Source organism: Rhea americana, unplaced genomic scaffold (assembly GCF_003343005.1).
Source record: "Rhea americana isolate MKP2758 unplaced genomic scaffold, rheAme1 scaffold_19, whole genome shotgun sequence".
Lineage (NCBI taxonomy): Eukaryota > Metazoa > Chordata > Aves > Rheiformes > Rheidae > Rhea > Rhea americana.
This window is the reverse complement of record NW_028186038.1, coordinates 6,877,235-6,898,027: the sequence shown is the minus strand read 5'-3', so window position 1 is coordinate 6,898,027 and position 20,793 is coordinate 6,877,235. Positions and strand designations below refer to the sequence as shown.

Genomic DNA, 20,793 nt, shown 5'->3' with positions numbered 1-20,793 from the left:
GCTCCTACATCCACATCAGACTTCTGTGAATACTCATTTAAGGGCACCATACCTCAAGACAAGCAGCTGCCACAAGATTGCTTCCCTACTCTGGTATGTTCCTGGGCAAAAGAATCCTTGTAAAATGGGCGATTAACGTAGAGATAGCTTTAGATGCACCACAATTTCCACTACAGAACTTCTGACTTTCCAAAACTGAGGCACTTTTAAAATACATGATTCTTCTTATTCCCCTCTGTGAAACAGCAACTTGTACCACACTGGACAAATGCAGAACTTACAATACTCAGTAATCTGTCTACAAAATATTTATTGTTAACAGCCACAACATTGAATTCTCCACATATGTAGTATTTTGTGACAAAGCATAATTTGACTTTATATATTTACACTTATCTGGCAGATACCACCTAGGAGTTAAAATTCACAATACCAGCTCACAACCAAAGAGCAGCTTCTCTGAAAGGCTAAACAGTGCCCTAAGCGCTGACAAAAAAAAAAAAAAAAAAAAAAAAAAAAAAAAGGTAAAGGCTCTTATAAAGTGCAAATACAGCCAGAAATGGGATTGGAGAAGATACACTACTGCTTCCAAATTTCGTTACTCAATTGCTTCTATGTCCCCCAAAGCAGAGGCCAGGATATTAACCAAAGACGTGGGAGCGTGAAAGCAGTCTCTCAAGGACCAACTACACCCAAGCAGATGTGGTCAGTCAGCACTGCTGCCTATTTAGGGGTCAGCTGGTGAGCTGATGCTAGAGCACATCCTTCATTTTGAAGAAAGGTCTTTTGTTTCATCCCAGAGCAGAACAGGGGGTTGATCTTTTAAATCTCAATTTTGGTGGGAATGGAAAGCTGTTTCCTGCTTGGCTTTACACAGGCTTTGACACTGTGTTAGATACAGGAGTGCTAGTTTTAATGAGGTATGTTTCTGATTAGCTGGGTGTCCTTAAGAGCTTAAGAACTGCAGTCCTGATACTTTTAGAGAAGCATGTAAAAGTTCAAAGCTAAAACCTTTATTCACCTTTCAATTCTATCTGATTTTATAGAAACAAGTGGTACTGAAGTTTCTTGACAATACTTGGCACATTTCCATCTTCCAAAGGCAGACAGGAAATGTTCACCACTGCATCAGCAGAGAAAGATGTCTCTGCCACTATTTGGGTGGCAACTGACCCTGAAAAAGCATTCAGTTTAATTTTGAACTGCGCATTAGTACTATGTTGTGCATGAACCTGTAAATTTATCTTCACCCTAGAAAGCCACTGATGTTCTCACCATGTGTGTCCTTCTGGATCAGTATTTCGATAAAAAAAAAAAAAATCAAGCTGCAATGCAAAGATTTACCACACTGTGAGCAGAAGAGAAGTGAACAACAGTCTTTAGACAAGACCTCAAAACATTAGCAAAGAAAATTTTTAGAAAGCAAAGACCTCCACATGCTTGCCTGTTATAGTAAGAAAAAGATGACTGGGGGCTAGCTGTTCACTTCTTTAGGCAACAGACTTTACAAAACCTCGAAAGACATTTTGCTACTGAAGATTAACCTTAAACTGTTAAAATGCACCACTAACCCAAAATATCTGTATATTACAAACCACTGCTTACAGAGACACTGACAATGCTGAAATAGCACCAAGCAGCTTGGAATGCAATAATACTGAGGTTAAAAAGTGGTTGTGGAGACCTAGTCAACTGTGAAGACTGAGTTACCCATCTTCCTTTGCCCTTGGCATTTTAGAGGCGAAAGCAGGGTGGTACACACCAGGAAGAGGGATGCTGGTGTAGTAGGACAAAGGAATCTCTCGGGTGCAACTCCAACAGCAGAACTGTTTGGCAAGATTAAAACAATCATCAGTCCACCATTCCCTTTCCCCCCTCCAATCTGGGCAACAGAAATTCACACCACATGGACAGCGCCACTAGAGATGGCTCTAAGTGTATGCAGCAGCACTAGCAGAGGCAAGCCACAAAGCCTAAACAGTAACTTCAACCACAGATTCAAACACTGAGTTTTTCAGACTGCCTCATGCACAGCAGTCCTTCTGATGACAGCGTGCCTGTCGCAGGCAAATGCTGCAGCTCAACATGCACTACTACTTCAAAAGGACCAGCAGTGAGGAAATGCTCATTCCACATCCCCAGCCGTTAGCACAGAACATTTCCACTGACAAGTGCTGTAAAAAAAATGCAAGGGAAAGCAAAACAGAGGGAAGCTATTCTACAAGCTAATTTACTTCTCCAGGGAGACATGCTCTGCATTATATACAGAGCCCCACAGCTGAGAAACTTTGCTGTAATATGGAACATCCAAACCACCAACCTAAGGTAAAACACTACAGCACTTTTCCAGTATGGATTGATACTTAAGCACACAGAACATACCTATATCCATGCTTGTTTTGTTACCTTTTCAACCTCTGGTATTTAGGAGAGGGGAAGTACGTGTGACAAAGTGAGGGAAAGAACAGACTTTCCAAGCTGTGACCCAGCAAATAAAGCCAGGAGCATTTGCCTAAGTAGGAATACAGTGAACAAAACGTTTACGCTGAGCCTTTCCCAGCCTACTGCTGGATGCATCTGATCAATGCAGTGCTTTCGGAAAAAGAAACCAGAATCAGGCTTGAAGACCGGTTTGCCAGCCCTTTTGTACCGTACCCCAGTACAAGCCCTTTGAAAGGAGGTGAGCATTCCCCTCTTATCTCCTGCAGCTGTATTCCTTGGAGCTGGGCCACAGCAAAGCAAAGTCAGAATGCATCTTGAACAGCCGTATGTAAGATTTTTGTATTCAATTCTGTAGACTCCATTTGACAAGGGAAGCATCGCTCTTTCAATGAGATCATTGAAAACCTGTGCAATCTACAACAAAATGCAGAATGAACTAACTGTGCGTGCCACTTCCATCAACAAAAGGGATACAGGTCTAAACCCAGTTTGGGGAGAGTTTAATGGAGCTTATTTACAAACCAGGAGGGGAAAACTGTACTGGTGAAGGTAAACAGCCTAGACAGCCCACAATACTGGCCCACATCATATTCTTTAATATCTAAAAGTAAAAAAATATGGCCCATTCCCACTACCCCCTCCCCCCGCCCCAATATTTACAAGATCAGCCAAGATGATACATAAGGAAGATGCACAGGCAGACTGATTTCAGTCTTAGCTTAGTTTCTCCATCTTCCTGCTGACAGACTCCTTTATTGCTTGGGACACTGACCAGACCTCTTCAGTACTGTGCGCGCCCTCTGGGATGCTGGCACAGCAAACAGCAAGGAGGCTTCTTCAAGCTCTGGCAGTGGACAAAACCTGTATGTTTTGCTGCACACTAAAATACCAAAAAAATGATGATAGGCTGTGTAATGCATATTTACAGTCACACATACTTTCAGCACATGTTCAGCTGCAGAAGAATCCAGCATCTACTATTTGAATTAAAAAAAACAGTCAGCGTTCACGTTTGGCACAGGAATCACTTTGCATCTGTGGACTGCAATGAAACTAAAGAGATCCCAGATGTGAAAAACATGCACTTATGGGGAAAAACTGCATGTTCCACCTTGGAACATCAACAGCATTGTGCACTTACAGAAAGAAGAGAGAACACAATTACAGCTTAAAAACTGCCACAAGCATTTTGTAAATAAATCAGACTGTTGCTCTCAGAAATAATACTGTGCCAGTTCCAACTTCAGGTGAAGCCTGCTGGGCATGGACTGGAAGGTAAGAGAGTTGCATGCCACCTCTGAACATACTAGGAGGTCTAGTGGAGCAGTCCTTGCAAAGGAATGCAGCAAATAAGACATATGGAAACATACACAGGAGTGGGAACACAGTCAAGGAGATCTAGGCAATTCCAACATTATTCTTGTTAGAGTATGCTCCTGTTAGCAGTAAGGAAGTCACCCAACGGCAGTTGCAGCACAGGAATTAGTCATCAATAGTTGGCAACCAAAAGGCCTACAAAAGAGAAAAGAGTATCTTTTACAAAGCAGAATACAGGTCTGCCTTACATAGGTCAGGAGTCAATTGCTGCTCCCTTCCATACTCCTACAGGCAGAGACTACCAAGGAAGTAGTAAAACCCTCCCAGCAGTTTAAGATTACAATCCTTGCTTACTCTGGTCTGGTTTGCATCGCACATTCTCCAGAGTAAGCCATTCTTATAAAATGAAAACACACCAGCCACGTTATAGCAACCTAAAGAACCCATGCTTCTGCGTGCACATTCATTCAGGGCTCTGTCATTATGTATTTGTTCAAAACACGAGTCTGCCAGGACTCAGTGTGCTGCCTCACTTACCTACCTGCCAGGTAATGCTCAATCAAAGCACAATAGACAGAGACCTGGTTTTCACCAAAGCCTACAGAAATGCCCATCAGTGACGCAATGACTACTGACATAGCCTGGAGCCTTCTCAGCTTTACTCCAAAAAGGGTCAGGACATCACTGCACTAGGAAGAACTTGACTACGTTTCTTACCATGTTGGAACACGCACTAGCGAAAGTCATGAATTTTGGATTGAACTGCAGACAGGTTATAGGACCTGTATGTTTCCCATCCAACACGGCCACCTTCATCCCACTTTCCCCATTCCAAACATGAATCTTCCCATCCTCTGAACCTACAGGCAGGAATAAAAAAAAAGAAAAAACAAGACATACAAGATACATTGGAAAAGTCAGCACACACCACCATTTCACTAGTTACACACAGAATCAAACCAAAGGCTTTGGCTTGAAGGTAACCGAATATCAATACATGATGCTGACCAGTAGAAGCTTCATTAGAGACCTCAACTGCCTAGGATCAGCTCAGTGAAGCAAGTTTTTCATTTTAATGTTAAAATAAAAGCTTGTAAACATTATCAAGATGCACTCTCAAGTTGCATACTTAAATTGTAAGTGTTCAGTCCCATTTTAAATAGGATTCCTAATAAAACATGAAAAAATTTTCTTCTGCTTCTATATTTCTGTTTAGTCTTTCAGGGAAAAAAAATAAGCAGTACAAGCTACACCTTAATCATAAGTAAAAACTGAACAGAACTACACATTTTAGAATTTTCCACTATGATTTTCATTCGGACAGACATAACCATAAAGTTCTTAGCCAAAGGAAAAAAAAAAAAAAAGAAAGAAAAGAAATTTGTTAAGACCATCGCTTTCCTGGGGGAAAAAATGGGTCAGGATACCAATTACCACTAAATTAAACACATTTGACATACCAGTTAGAGCCATGGATAAATAAAGAATAAAAAGAAAGTGCTAGGAGGGAACAACACCCCACAGAAGCATCTGACTTGCTCTCACGGAACAATAGACCAAGTGAAGCACACGCCTCGGGGTGCCCAACCTGCAGCACCAGCTTTGACAGGAGCTGCAACTGCTTCTTGCCACCCACCTCCCTCAGGTCTTCCTGTGGCAGGTGAAGATGGATGCTTAGGTCAGAGGAACCACTCCGCAAGCTATTAGGCTGATGCCTGCTGCTTCTTTCAAGGGTTCTGCATGATTTGTTCCACAAACACTGGGATTTACAAGAACCACATGACCAAAATGCAGCTACCCCAGCATGTCACCAGCGCAGGGATATCCCTAGTAGGTGTGCAAACACACCAGGCTGTGGGACCAGCAACCTCGGAACAGACAGGTGCCTGGCTGGTCAGGTAACAGAGAATAGGCCACAACACACAGTTCCAAAACACCTTCAGATGGAGCTCGTGAGCCCATCCTAGCCACAAGTTGAGCACCACTGATACAGAATATGTGACAGTCCTCCAACCATAGCAATAGCTTATCTTTTTTGGCTTTTTCTCATTTCACTGAGTTCATAAAATGCACTTCATTCTAGAAGATACTCAGTAGGTTACTAAAGAGAGAATTGCTGGTAAAGCCAAAAAGAAGCTTAAGAGTTGCACTGTATTATTTAGATAAATTCTGCTTCCCAGAGAGACACTGTTTTTGTCCTAGGCAACACACCTAGTTTCAGAGCACTCAAATTTTAAGAGTTTCTTACCTATCATGATGAACTGAGAATCTGGTGTGAACGATGCCTCCAGCGTGACAGCCTTACTATTGTTATATCCCTATGGCACAAAACAAGAGAATATGTAGTAGTGTGTGTCCACAAAGGGCAGAATCCCCTCTATGACACTGCAGAGCTCTGAGTGCAGAAAGGGGCAGGAGGACTACTGCTTTTTGGTGGTAACATGCCTAAATTTAGCTTTCCCTCACTGATGAAAAGCCAGAAACCTGTACAAACAAGTGATACAGTATGAGCTTTTAAAGTGGAAATAGAGTTTCAAAGAATGCCCAAAGATTAACCAGATCACCAGTCACTCACACAGTATGTTTAGAAGCCCCCTTTGAAATCCATACCATGTCATTCACAGACCTTTGTACCACTAAAACAGAAAGGGAGACAGAGACCTAGGCCAGAAGGCAAAGGAACATCTTATCTGTTTGTCACTGGGTTCACATCATCCCAAACGAGCAGCTAGCACCAAGTTTGAACCAGGTAACACAAAGTGTGCTCACCCCAAACGTATGCAGGACTGCTCCTTTAAAGGCATCAATCAGTCGAATGAACCCTCCATTAGTTGATATGAGGATGAGTTTGCCATCATTACTGAACTTCAATCCTGTCCACTCACATGTTCGATCATACTGCATCTTAAATGTAGCAAATGGACCCTTCAACAAAAAAAGAGAGGGGAGGATGACAGACTCTGTATGCAACATTGCCAATAACAGTCTATTATTACTCTCAGCAGAGGAAAAGTTTAAGATTTTAAAAAGAAAGTTGAATAAATACTTACTGGAGAGAAGAATACAAGCTACCAGACAAAGGAAAATATCATAGCAATAACCTGCCACTGTGTGTATAGGTTTCAAAAGGTAGTATGAATCCATGGCTTTCCATAGCCAACAAAGGGTACTTCAATATCACATACTCTTACAGAAGATACTCTTACACACAACCCTCGTTCACTGCCAGTCAAGTGACAAGAGAATTCAATCCTACTACATCCAACAGTAGAAATCTAAGGTACGATTAAGTTTTCATTTTCAAACAAGGCTGCCAACTGAAGCTAGACTAAGAGCTTGAGCTGGTGCCATTGCCATCTGACTTTAAGCTATGGAACAAACTAGGCTCGGTGCTTAGCTAATTCAGCTGCCCACCCATTGATCCTCGTCCATCTTTGCCAGTGCTCTTCTAGGATAATGACCGAGGAAAACGACTCCTCCCCACCCACCACCAAAGAGTGGTCTGAAACAGGTTAAAGAGTTAATGAAGTACACTTGAACAGCGGTCCAAGGACTTCAGGATCTGGTGACAGCATCGGTTTGCCTCTAAAGGACGTATACCTACCAAAAACTCCCAGGCAGGAGACAGCTAGTGGTGACACAGATGGTAGTATGGAATAAACTGTGGGAGTTCAAACAAATCTGGACTCTGAGCAGTTGGTTTACAAGAAGTGCACTATTTCTTGAAAACTAAAAAGCATAAGAAATGAAGCTGGCATATCTCACCTTATCAAAAGAGCGGAGATCGTAAAGTTTCACCATTTCAGAATTGACTCCAGCAGCAAAAATCAACCCCTCTGGGTCAAAAGAACACACAGGCTTCCCCTGGAGATGCATTAAACCCTAGAAAGTAGAAGCAGTACAACTTATTTCACTAAACAGATGCTCACATTTCTAACAACACCCTTTGATTCCACTGCAAGCAGGATAGCAGCCTACACACTGAACAACTGTACTTCTATCATGAATATAGAGTTTTACAAAGTTTCAGAGGCCAGTTTCTCAAACAGCAACCCTGATTACACCAGGTTATCATAAAGAGCTTCCGAGTTTATTGCAATGATAAGTGTTTATGTCAAAACAAATCAAGACCTCAGAGCTGTCACCCACTCCTCTTCAGCCTGGGGAAGAGAAGACTGACGGGGGATCTTATCAATGTGTACAAGTACCTGAAGGCAGGATGTCAAGGGGATGGGGACAAACTCTTTCCAGTTGTCCCACGTGACAAGACAAGAGGCAATGGGCAAAAACTGAAGTACGGGAAATTCCGCCTGAATGTGAGGGGAATTTCTTCACTGCGAGAGTGACGCAGCCCTGGAACAGGTTGCCCAGAGAGGTTGAGGAGTCTCCTTCTCTGGAGGAGGAGATCCTATTCAAGACCCACCTGGATGCAATCCTGTCTAACATGCTCTAGGTGACCCTGCTTGAGCAGGGGGGGGGTTGGACTAGATGATCTCCAGAGGTCCCTGCCAACCTTACTGATTCTATGAAAAACACACACGGAGAACGGAAGATGATATGGCTGTATTAGTAACCATACTGGACAGTTCCACAAAACACTGCTGCTAGAATTGATAGCAGCATGCTGTCAGTTATGGTTATGAAAGAAAAAAAACAAACAGCACAAACAGTATCCTGGAAACAAGCAGAAACAGCTCTGCTAAACACCACTGCTGAACTTTTAGTTCAGGGTTTTCATTCTGCAGGTTTATATGTTAGTCAAATGTCCTTCTGTAACTGCATATGCAGATATAAGAACACATTATTGATTATAATCAACAATACACTTAAGTTTCTATGCTTCTGAAATGCTGTTCTTCAGACTTTACTACTTGTCTTTTCTTTCTTTTCCCTGAACTCTCTGAAGACTAGAGAGTAACTAGCAAATACTCAGGACTCTTGACAAGCAAGACAGCTGTGACTCTACTACACTGCTCCAATGCACTACGGCTGCCATCTCATGGGAAATTTGAAAATTGCAAGCAGCACTGCCTGAACCTGTTCCCCAAACTCTGCTGAATGTAGCTTTTAGTTACAAGTCCTAGTTCTTCTATGCTTGCAATTTCTAGCACAAATCAGAAAACTGTCATTGAATTTACAACTTTATCTGTTGCAACTCTTACACCGAGATCATCACAAGGCAAATTTACACATGGGCAGGAATAAATGGTGAGCAACTCATTTAGAGCATACTTCCAGAGAAGGGCAGAATTAAGATTTTCAGTTATTTTTTTTTAAGCAAAAAAAAAAAAAGCACATTTTTAAGGCAACCCAAACTGTTTTGTGAGAAATGCAACTGTAAATGCAAAAGGAAAAGTTACATCAGCTGGAATCAGCAACCATCCCTCTTACAAGTAACTTGGTTCCAGTGAGAAGAGAGAACATAATGGAAGTATGATGAGAGTACAACAGCATTTTTTTCACTCTGTGCAAACCCGCTTTCACANNNAAAAAAAAAAAAACAAACAAACAAAAAAAAAAAAACAACCCCAAAACCCCACACAATTCCAGCAAACCAAATAAATACAAATGAATAGGGGGGTTGCGTTGTTCAAAAACTAACTTTGCTCACAAACGGGTCTAACAAACAAAAATGGTGGTACAAGGGGTGGACAGACTGTATGGCAGTTGTTTGAGACCTCCAATTTTTTCATCAAATTTAATGGCATCAAGATGGTCACTTTAAACACAAAGAAGCTATGAACATTCAAATAAAATAAAATATATCTCACAAAACCCCTTCTGTTACCATTCCCAGCCCAGGAGAGATGCCTGCTAAGATGGAACACTCACTGCATAGTGTAGCAGTCTAATTAACAATCTGATCACACCCAGCTCTTCTCTTGTTTCATCAGCTCCGACCGTTACTTCTTGCTCTTCCCTGTGCCTCTCCAGCAGAGATAAGGGTGAAAGCAACTGATGTTACAAATATTTCATAGGGATTTGTGATCAAAATTCCTTCAGCATTCCAGGAAGGTGCGAACTCTAACTCAGCAGTGTATGTTTGCGTGGCAGTATTTTCATTTTTGTAACAAGCAAGCAGCTGCTGCAAATCCTTTTAACTGAAAGAATGTTCCATAACACACAAAAACATGCCCGCAAATTTGATATCCTACCTGGCAATTCGGAGAGCGGAGATCCCAAAGTCGAATAGTTTTATCAAGAGATCCAGAAATAAAAGTATCATCCACTGGAGACATTGAAAGGGCAACCACTCTGTAACACCAAAGATCATGCGCATCAGGGACATACACAGGAGTTCATGATGCAACACCTAGCCCAACAGTTGAAGGCAAGTTCGTAATTCCCATGAACACTCTTCCACAGAAAGAGAACGAGACTAAACTGAGTCTAACACAATTCAAGCTCATTACAACCATTATTTCCATCTCTCCTGTACTGTTTGCAGGCTGCATCTTACCTTTTTGTATGCCCCGGGAAATATCGAATGTATTTGTTGTCATGCAGTGAGAGGTATCGTATTGTATCTGAAACCACAAGCATAAAACATAAGCCTTATTACAGCATGAGTATAACATTATCCGAAAGCAAGTTATACAGTAAACCTACACCTGGCAGTAACAGAATATTGCCATAGATTGCAAGTCTAGTCCCTTGATGTCAGGTCTGACTTTGAAACAGAACTAAGGTAGAAACAGACACAAAACAACCTGGTTTCCAAAGTCAAAAGTTGAAATCAAGCATCAGGAAGGGTATTTGCCACAGTCTGAAGACATATTACATGTTACAGGCAAACTGCCATGCGATTTTTAACAGAATCAGAGAACAGTTGAGGTTGGAAAGGACCTCTGGAGATCATTCAGTCCAACCCACCTGCTCAAGCAGGGTTACCTAGAGCACGCTGTCCAGGACCCTGTCTGTATAGCTTTTGAATACTCAAAGAATGGAGACTCTACAGCCTCTCTGGGCAACCTGCTCAAGTGCTCAGTCACCCTCACGGTAAATAAGTCTTTCCTCATGTTTAGATGGACCTCCCCGTGTTTCAGTTTGTGCCCGCTGCCTCTTGTACTACCGCTGGATGCCATTGCAGTCTGGCCCCATCCTCTCTACATCCTCCCTTCACATACTTATATACATTGATAGCCCCCCCCGCAGTCTTCTCTTTTCCAGGATGAAGAGTTCCAGCTCTTGCAGCCTTTCCTGATATGAGATGCTTCAGTCCCTTAATCATCTTAGTAGCTCTCCATTGGACTCACTCCCGTAGCAATTTATGTAACTTAATTTCAAAGGTGCTGAAATTAAAGCATCACAAGGTTTTTATTCCATCATTCTCACAAAAATCAGGATTTTACCAAGTTAATACCACCATCTTTTTTGCTTTCTTTCATGCAACTTGCTGTCCTACCACCATATTCATACAGAAAATGCATCTCCAGCTAAACAACAAGCAAGGAAATGTGTGAATTCTAGCATTCAATCAAAGAGGAGATAGGATATGGACTTCAAAGCTAGCACAGGAACACTAAAAACACTAAAAAAAAGAAACCGAGAAGTCTCAAACAGAGAATTGTTTTATCTAATAATTTATGCCTTTGTGCATTCTCTGCATTTATATATGAACAGCTAAACCTTGAGAGGGGCACAGGGCACAAGCTTAATTCATTTAAAGCAAAGAAGCTACTTTTTAATCTTTACCTGCACATGTACTGAAGTGATGAAACATGAAGACCATAAGTTAAATTTCTGACATCTGAGAGCACTTTTCAGATGGAAAGACTAACAGAAAAACAACTCCAGTAAAATTCCTTCTAATTTTATTCACAAGGACGCTATTACTGAATGGAGGAGGTCTGCATCAGGCACCTGCACCAAACAGCACCGAGTCAGACTTCATACTGCTTTACCCACAAGTACCGCCGAGGCTCCAAAGACACATTGAGGGGGGAGGGGGAACATTTCTGTTACAGACTGTGAAGACTAAAAGCCAACAAGCAGTCAGTATGCATGGAGCATTTTCACAGCCATAACGGCTAGAATATTTGGGACTTTTTGAAAATCACATTCTGCAAAATTTGGATTCTGTGAAAAAACCTCCCAAATTAGGAGTTTTACCTGAAATTTCCCATCCAGCTGAAGTTAAAGTTCTGCACTATCCTCTAATATTCGATGACAAAATTAAGGACAATTGATCAAATGGGAAATATAACCCAGACAACACACCACTCTAGAAGGCTCTGAGTGAACTTAAATGACATAAGTCCCCCAAAATTAGTTTTACATCGCAACATGACAAGAACGGATGTGCTCCAAGCATGCTGTTAAAGCATATCTCTCGTTTTTCCTGCAAGAATTGTCATTACCTGATTTCGGAAGTATCCCTGCCGAACTTCTTTTGTTAAGAGGAAGCACTGGGCAAGTGCAGCTGTGTGATCCTTTTCGCCGCCAGCGCTCTGTCCCAGGCAAGGCAGTGGCCTGTACAGTTATCTCCTGTACCGGGTGGTATCATAGACCCTCAAACTGTACAAACTACTACCTCAGCCTGGAATCAGGCAGGAGGAGCTACGTTCAAAGGTCTTGAGAAACTCTTCAGAAATAACTGAATCAGTAGGAACTCCAACATACACCAAATGCTTGGGGACAAATGACAGCACTCATAACACAAACCTGGCTTGATTTTTCCATTCTGGTAACTGCAAGGTAGGTGAAATATAACGCACATTACCCAAGACTGCGTGTATTAGACACTAGAGAGTATCTGGACCCCTGGAAAATGCATTGCTAGGTTCATTAGGCTTACAGTTAGTACCAGCAACAAATATTTTCATATTCTTTTTCTATTATTCTCATTATATAATAATGCTATTCTGAAGGATATCTAACTTCTGGTTCCTCAAAGATTTTTCCATGTCTATAACAAAAGCCCCCTCAATTTAAGACAGCATTAGAAACTCTTTAACAAACAAGCCATAATTGCCACATAACAAAGTAATATCTTAATAAAAGATAGTAATTAGGCTGTGAAACAGACTAAAAAGCAAATACTTCCAGTCACACTTCTAATCCTTTTATACCACTAAATCTCAATCTGTGGGAAACTTCCTTGCTTCCACAGTTTGGGGCCTGGTTTGTTCTAGTTTACCCTGACTTCTTAACTCTTGACTTCTATCTTCTCCATATTTATATTCTCTCTTAAACATTCACTCCTTTAAAAATTCCTTAAGCAACATAGCGCACACACACAAAGCAATGTTCTGTCCACTACTAGCATCAGTACCTTTACTGTGAAATCTAATAGGAGAAATCAAAATAAAAATCACACTTCCAGAAAGGATTATGAATTTACAAATATCATGTTAAAACCTGTTTATAGAAGCTAAGTGCTATACTAAACCAGAGACTTGTTCACTGAAGAATTTTGTAAGACTGACTACAACAAAACAATATTGAGACAAAATTTGTAGTCATGACTAGCAGTAATTGGTTCTAGTATTAGGAAGAAATATTACTGTATAGAAGAATTAACAAACTGATCTGTGAAACTGTTAAATATGAATTTTAAATTAAGACTGAAATAAATACATTTATTAATAGAAAGCTTGCCATGAAGCTTTAGAAGCCACTCAAGGTCACCGATTTACAGCATATAGTTATCACAGATAGTGACCATGGAAAAAATGGCATGAAGACAGCTGATTTGCCTATACCTATTACACACACACACAAAAAAAAAGAAAAAAGAAAAAAAGAAAGAGCAATGGGGCAAATGAACAGAAGCAATGTCTGGGACTTATTCCAGCCTTGGTGGATGATTTTCTGAACTACCTGAACATCCTGCTGTATAAGGAGAAAGAAAAAATACCTTCCATTCTTTGTAATTAACTTGGAAATGCACCAGACAAAGCTATCTGTATAGTCTACCTTCTGGGCACATGCTCCCTCTTCCTCAACTCACATGCAAGAAAGCAAGGCACTGAGGCTGGCTGCGTTGGTATCAAACAGCAAAGTGAACTACAGAGTTGAGAACAGAACTTAGATCTCACTAACAGTATTTAATCCCGTCCTTTTTATAGTACTGAACAAAACTAGCGTTAGCGTCCTCTGGGGAATACCACTGAGTTGTGCATTAGAGCGGAACATTAAGTCCTGTCTCTGACAGCATGTTTATCACCTAAAAGTTGCTACAAGTTTCCTTCCAGCCCTTTATTTCTATTTATCTGGGCATGCAATTTCAGTGCAGAGATTAAACATGCTAAACTACAGCAAATCACTTACCATCTATTTTGTTGGAGCTGTACACCACAGTGTTGGCAGCGTGTGTGTATCTGATGAGGTCCACTCCATACTTCTTACTGTACAGTGTTCTCTTTGGTCTGCCAGAAGGAAGCAGAAATAATTGCACCCACCGCAACAAAAAGCTCAAACATAGACTCACCCACTAATAATACTTGTTTTCACTAATACAACTAGATCATTTGAAGTAGCCAGAGGCTTTCATATAAAGAAAAAAAAATGTATTTAATTTTCAAACAAGCATCTTTTCGCCCTCTCCAAGACTGTCCTCAGGCTTGAAGAGCTCCCTACACCACCTCCAAGATTCATTAGCCTTCCTCAAAAACTCCTTTTCTGATGATGTCTAGCATAAAGAGTTGGATGGGCTACAGTAGTGAGCCCTGAATGTTCACCAGCACTGCCTTTCACTTGCCCTCCAAAATCTCAATTTTATTTATTTATTCTTTTTTAAACTCAGAATAATTTGGGGAGGAGGACTGTCTTTTTGTTTTCTGTTTGCTCAAAATGTTGAGCACAGTGTCTGGTTCAGAACCAGGGCTTTTTGTTATGATCACAGCCATGTACATATCATTAGTCTATAAGCACTGGAGAGACTCTCAAACTGCTGGACAGTTATACTCAAATCCCAACCTTAATTAAAAATATAAAACTCTAATGTAACATGAGGTGATAGGATTAAAGACATTCTAATGAGAGTTACAAAGAAACACCAAATTGAATTTTTAGGGGGTCTGATAAAAAGTGAGGTACTGCAGTAATAGACACTTAAATTGCAAACTATATTTACAAGTAGCAGTTTAATAAGGACATCTTTCAGCAGCAGTGCCTGTTTAAGCAGTGCAAGCTGTCCACCACCCTCCTTCCGCTTTCCCCCTCAGTTGTGGTAGCAGAGTGGTTTCTAAAGCTGGGCAGCAAACCAACGCAGGAAACAGAGCAAAGTTAGGAATAATACAATTCTCCTTGCCTTCCAAAAGCTATTTTTAATCTAGAAATTCCTAGCTCTGATTATTATCCAGTTTCATAAAAAAAATGTATTAATGCAAACTGAGCAAGACAGCATGAGAATGGAAACAAACAGCAGGAGCAGTTTAAACCACTACTGCTGCCAGAACAGCTCAGACTCCACCCTCGCTCGCAGTGGACCTTTCTGAGATGCTTGACATTCCCTCCCTGTTTTCATTAACCTGGAACTGACACACCCAAACAAGAGCATGAGCTGGAGACTCTCCATACTAGAACAAAAATAGCCTTTTATTCTTAAAAGATTAATTCTTGAACAGCAGAAGACATAGGGCCAGCCATTGGATGAACCTGCTCAGATCAAAACTCCAATAACTGGAAGCCCGTAGAGCAAAAGTAACTAAACAAACTACACCACCTGTATCACTCAATCTCAACAAATTCTTCCTCAGTTCCTTCCAATAAACTTTTAAATCAAAGATTCAAAAATTCTTCAATCTGTAGCATGTTCGAATCTGCAAATACGGATGTGCTTTAAAATAAGTTTTAAATTTAGAAACCAAAATTCTGTATTACATCTGACACTTCCCCATACTGCGCTTTGTAGTTACCTGAGCCGTCCTGCTGACCAAACTCAATTTACTTATTTATTTTTTAAACAAATCCAAGAGTCTCATGCCTGGTCTGTTTCTTCCTTATCCATGAAAGTTTAAAGCCTAGAAGCTCTATTCAGAAGACTGGGAAACTCATTAGAAACAAAAATGGCCAATGCCAGCTATACAGCTACTGGTACAGCAGCATAAACCTGGCAGTGAGGGAGACTATACAGAGGAGTAAACAAAAATGAACTGGAAAGAGCTAAATTGCTTAACACAACCGAGACAACAGTTAGGAAGAAGGGGATGACACCAGACCGATGAGTTGATACTTGCTGTCTATCCTGATAAATGGAAGGACACAAACTGACCCTGGCCCGGCGGCTAAGCCTTTCAAGCAGCCTGCGTCCACGCTGCCGAGGGCAGGCAACACAGGCAGCTTGTCCTGGAGGAAGCTAGCCGGACCGCCCGGGACAGAGCCCGCAGGTGAGCCAGCCGCGCAGCCAGACGACGAGGAGTGCGCGCTTGCTGCCGCAGCAGAGATGCATATTTGAGTAAAATACCAGCCAAAGAAGGTACAACGTATTAGCAAATTACAACTTCCTGGCAGCACTCAGAACTCGGAGATAAAATACCTTTGGGCTAAGCAACAGCTTAACTAGCCAATAAATAAATAAATAAATAAGGACTGTAGTAAAATCCTTGACAACTTGCCGCGTTCTGGGATAGACTTGGCTTTTCTCTCACGTTACATTTTAAAATTGTAATAATTTGCTACTGGTGACTGGACAAAGCAGCTGAGTTTGCAGATTTCTCTCTCCACACTACTTAAAATAGTATTGTAAAGAATACCTACACATGCATGCTTTGAATTTGAAAAATACCATGATATACAGTTGAGTTTTTTCTTTTTTCTTTTTCATTTTTAACTGGGGAGTGGCAATCCCTTAAAAACCTGGGAATACAGATGGTAACTCCAAGGAGTCAAAGATAAGCGAGCATCAAAGAATATACATAAAGATATTAAGAACAGCAAGAAATAGACAAAGCAATTTTTACCAAAGAGAAGGAAAGTGACTTTCTCATTTTCAGAAAGGTAAAGTTAAAGCTTACATGGAAGCTAGTAAAAGCCGAAGTGTGTCACTTTGCATACAAAGTCTGTTTGTAATTTATTATTTAAACACATAAAAAGGAAAGCTCCAAGTTTTGCCTATTTTTTAAAACAAATAGCCATCACTAAATTTAAGTCCAATTTAAGGTTAATATATCCAGCCCGCTTGCAAATCTTTACAAAAAATAAACAAAACATGGGCAAGGCTTGTAAGAACTAATATCCATACCTTGGTTTTAATCACTACAGCTAGAACAGATACAACTGTCTCACCAAACCAGGCTCACTAATGTGTCTACCAAACACTACGATTAGGCAGGAGTCAAGATATATCAGTGCTCTCCAGAACAAGAAACATTGGATTCTACTGCCATACTGTATTTGTTCTGGATTCCAAGTGTAGTATCACCAAAGCAATTTTAGAGGCTGTAAAGACAGAAGGTCCAATTTCCAATCAAAACTAGTTGGTCCAACCATAAATAACATACAACTGATATAATAAAATACAAGCTAAACAAACCTTTGTGAAGACCACCATTATATTGTACCAGGGTTACAAAATTCAGAACTACAAGCCTCCTGCTCCAAATCAAGGTCTGCTGTACACTCCAGCATATGATTTTCTTCTGAAAGTTTGAGTTCATTCTTAAGCCCTAACAGATGTAGGTAAGCTTCTTGGTTATGCTTTGAGGCAGTCTATTTTGAAATTACTTGTTAATGTGTAGGGGGTTAAAGTCACAAGAGTAATTGATTACACATTTGGAAATGCATGTAGAATCTCAGCTCTAAAATTACTGTATGCTCATGAACAAGTAACATTAATTTTTCAAGCTTGTCCCCAGTATAAACTCTAAGAGATTCTGTTTCAAGGAGACAATCTTATCCTGTCATTTCTCAGCTAAGCACAGCTGTTTAAACTGTCCTGACATATTTAGAAATGGAAGTACCCTCAGACAGGCTTGCTTACAGTGGTAATACGATTCTCTTATCGATATGGTTTATCAAGTTATGGCAAAGCAAAGCAAACCAGGTAAGTGCACACTTAAAGTTTATCAGCTGAACTCCTAATAAAAGGAAATAAAATCCAAGTTTTGCCACTGTTACAGTGGGAAAAAAGTTTTACCATTCAGGCACCCTCTGCTGAAGTAGGACTCATTATACTGAAATCCAGCAAGCAGAAAAAACTTTCTTCTGCTGAATCTTAGATTCATTAGAAATGATACACATAAGGTGAGAGATCCAGATCTTTGAAAAACTGGTTTGATTAAATAAAATATATATATATATATATATATATATATATATATATATATATATATATATATAAATAAAACCACACACACAAAACTCAAAACAAACACACACTGCCACACACACACACTAAACTACAGGCCAGAATCTGCCAAGATTCCACCACATCACAACAATAATCACTCACAGATTCAATTTTTCATCTCCACACGAATCTATTGTGACAAAGCAACTCACTGTTAAAACTTTCTAAGATGAGAAAAAGTGTGCCCTTCATCCCTAGACACCTCTAAAATCACATTTATGGTTTTAAGTCAATTGATAGTATGTGAGCAACATCCAAATTAATTTTATAGCCATTAGAGAAAAGCATCCTGACGCACAGGTTACCTTGCTGAAACTGCTCTCATTGCCCCGTAACACTGCAGTAATAGACCATTGATCTTTTATGTCTAACTTAATTAAAACAAATCCTTTCACTGTAAAGCATACATCAGGACTAGATGGAGATAGGAATGAGAGGACCAAATGCCTTCCAATCCATCAAATTGTTCTTTACAAGTTTGAAAGGGGAAGAAGAATCAATAGTATCTGCATTAACATCACTCAGGCCTTCTACTATTGAATGTAATTAGGATCTAGATCTATCCATAGCAGACAGTATCCGTATTATGTTATCTATTCTTATATAAATAAGAACTCACTCTTTTCAAATTAAAGTTGACTGTATCAGGGAGTGGCAAGAACGTTATTTTTAAAGCAAGCAAACTAAATAGATTAATTAAACTAAATAAAACATACAATAAAATTTTCTACAAAATAAAGAGAATAAGCAGAATGTAGTCTTTCAAACACAGCAAGTACAATGTCCTAGTCTGTTTGAAAAAGCAGAAGACTTAGGAATACTAGGCCTACTACAAAACATATGCAATACTGACACACCTACCTCCCTGTATTCCTAAGCAATATATTTTCACTCTTGTACTGCTGCCCTGCCCCATTTATTCTCCTTCCTGTGAACTATCTTTTCTTTCATTTGCTATGCGAACATAATGCCGCCTACTCGCATCTCCCCAGGAACCCCCTGCCAAAAAAAAAAAACAAAAAACAAACAAACAAAAAAAAACCCTCAAAAGTGAATCTCTACACCAACAGAAAAGTTAAATATAATTTAAAAGACTGTAAATGAAACAAATATATACTTGTGCCAAACACACAATGACTTATTTACAATCATAGCGTTTCTTTGCACCATTCTCAGCTTTTAAAGTCATTATGGCATGATATATCATAAGATCAACTCTCTTTGCTTTACCAAGCTTAATTCCAGGCTCAGTAACCACCTCTTTACTGCATATTACAGCTTTTACTGAAAATCAATATCATAAACATGCAAATAACTCTTTTTAAACAACTCTGAAATATCCAAACATCAAGTTTTTAATGGAATAATGACATCATTTGGCTCAATTTGGTCCAACTCTTATAGAATACAGATGTCTTTTTTTGCAGGCATTCCAAGATACAAACTACTAAAGTTACTGCTTTATTTGCATGGTCGCATCCTCTGACTGAACAATAAGACCGTATTTCAAGTGCTGTGCAAATTACTACTTTTTATTCAAAAAACGGGACAAGAATTGTACGAATAGTGAAAGAATGATAAGTTATACAACCCTATTCAATGAGAAATAAATGCATCTTAATCCATTAATAATTCATTAATAATGTTAAATAAGATCAATCAATAAAGATCTTAATGGATTCAATATGAATTTAGACAATTTCTGACAATACACCTGAATCATACGCGTATCTTAACTGGGCTTCATAGATAAAACTATGACTAGAGAAAACGATTTAAAGTGCAGAGGATCGCCTTTACCTACAACATTCCCAGACACAATTTAGGAACCAGGTTTTAACGAAGCCACCACAGAGCTTTTGGAAGTTACTGTGAACACACACCATGACATCTTCACCTTTAAAATTAAATACTTAACAAAGAAGTCACAGTTGGACTAACTTATCTGTAAAGTATTCACAGCAACTACCTCTATTTTACTAACCAAGACTTACACCGGATAAGGCCGAGTAGTCAGTCTGCACACTTGTAACAACACCGAGGCCCAGAACTGCGACCAGATCCAACATCCTTAGCACAAGAAATACGCAGTTCTGGTGGCTAGGAGAACACTCTCACACCCAATTAACACCACTAGCTCCACTCTAGTGTCGATAACAAGCAAAGACAAGCAGACAGAACTGACAGGACTGCGGCGCTCGCACCCCCGCGCCCACTCGGCAGCGTTTAAAAGAATCCCCTGCCAGGCATCACCGCAGCGCTATTTACAAGCCTAAATTTAGGAGGACAACAGGAAAGAAGAAAGGGCAGAAGCGAAGGCCAGGGCCGCGCGGCAGACGCGCACCCGCCGCCCGGGGCCGCGCCGGGGGCTCGGCGCAGCCTCCCGCGCGGGGCGGCCGCGGGGCCCGCCGGCGGCGGCGGCACCGGCGCGCACTCACTTGCCCTCCTGGCAGTCGTACAGCACGATGGAGTCGTCGTCGCTGCTGGAGATGACGGTCTCGCCGTTGGGGCTGAAGTCGAAGCAGTTGATCTTGTCCGAGTTCTCGCGGAAGACCTTGGCCACGCGGAAGCTCCGCAGCACGTTGTCCGTTAGCTTCATGCCGCCGCCGGGCCGCGCCGAGGGCGGCGGGGCGGCGCGGAGCCGAGCCCCCGGGCCAGGTGGGTGCGGGCCCGGGGCTCTGCGGGGGCCCCTCCGGCGCGGCTGTCCAGAAGGGCCCCGCGTGGGGCAGCGCGCCTCGCAG

At 40.8% G+C, this 20,793-nt stretch overlaps 1 protein-coding gene across 1 annotated transcript; it reads right to left on the bottom strand.

The window, feature by feature from the left end:
* Positions 1 to 292: 292 nt before the first annotated feature.
* On the bottom strand, positions 293 to 20,693 carry WDR82 (WD repeat domain 82). The gene is made up of 9 exons (XM_085302493.1): positions 20,491 to 20,693; positions 14,032 to 14,129; positions 10,220 to 10,286; positions 9,915 to 10,014; positions 7,525 to 7,641; positions 6,529 to 6,684; positions 6,008 to 6,077; positions 4,477 to 4,619; positions 293 to 3,954 (listed from the first exon to the last, which is right to left on the bottom strand). The coding sequence occupies exons 1-9, from the start codon at positions 20,649 to 20,651 to the stop codon at positions 3,925 to 3,927; spliced, it is 942 nt and encodes a 313-aa protein (XP_085158619.1). The 5' UTR covers positions 20,652 to 20,693; the 3' UTR covers positions 293 to 3,924.
* Positions 20,694 to 20,793: the final 100 nt, after the last annotated feature.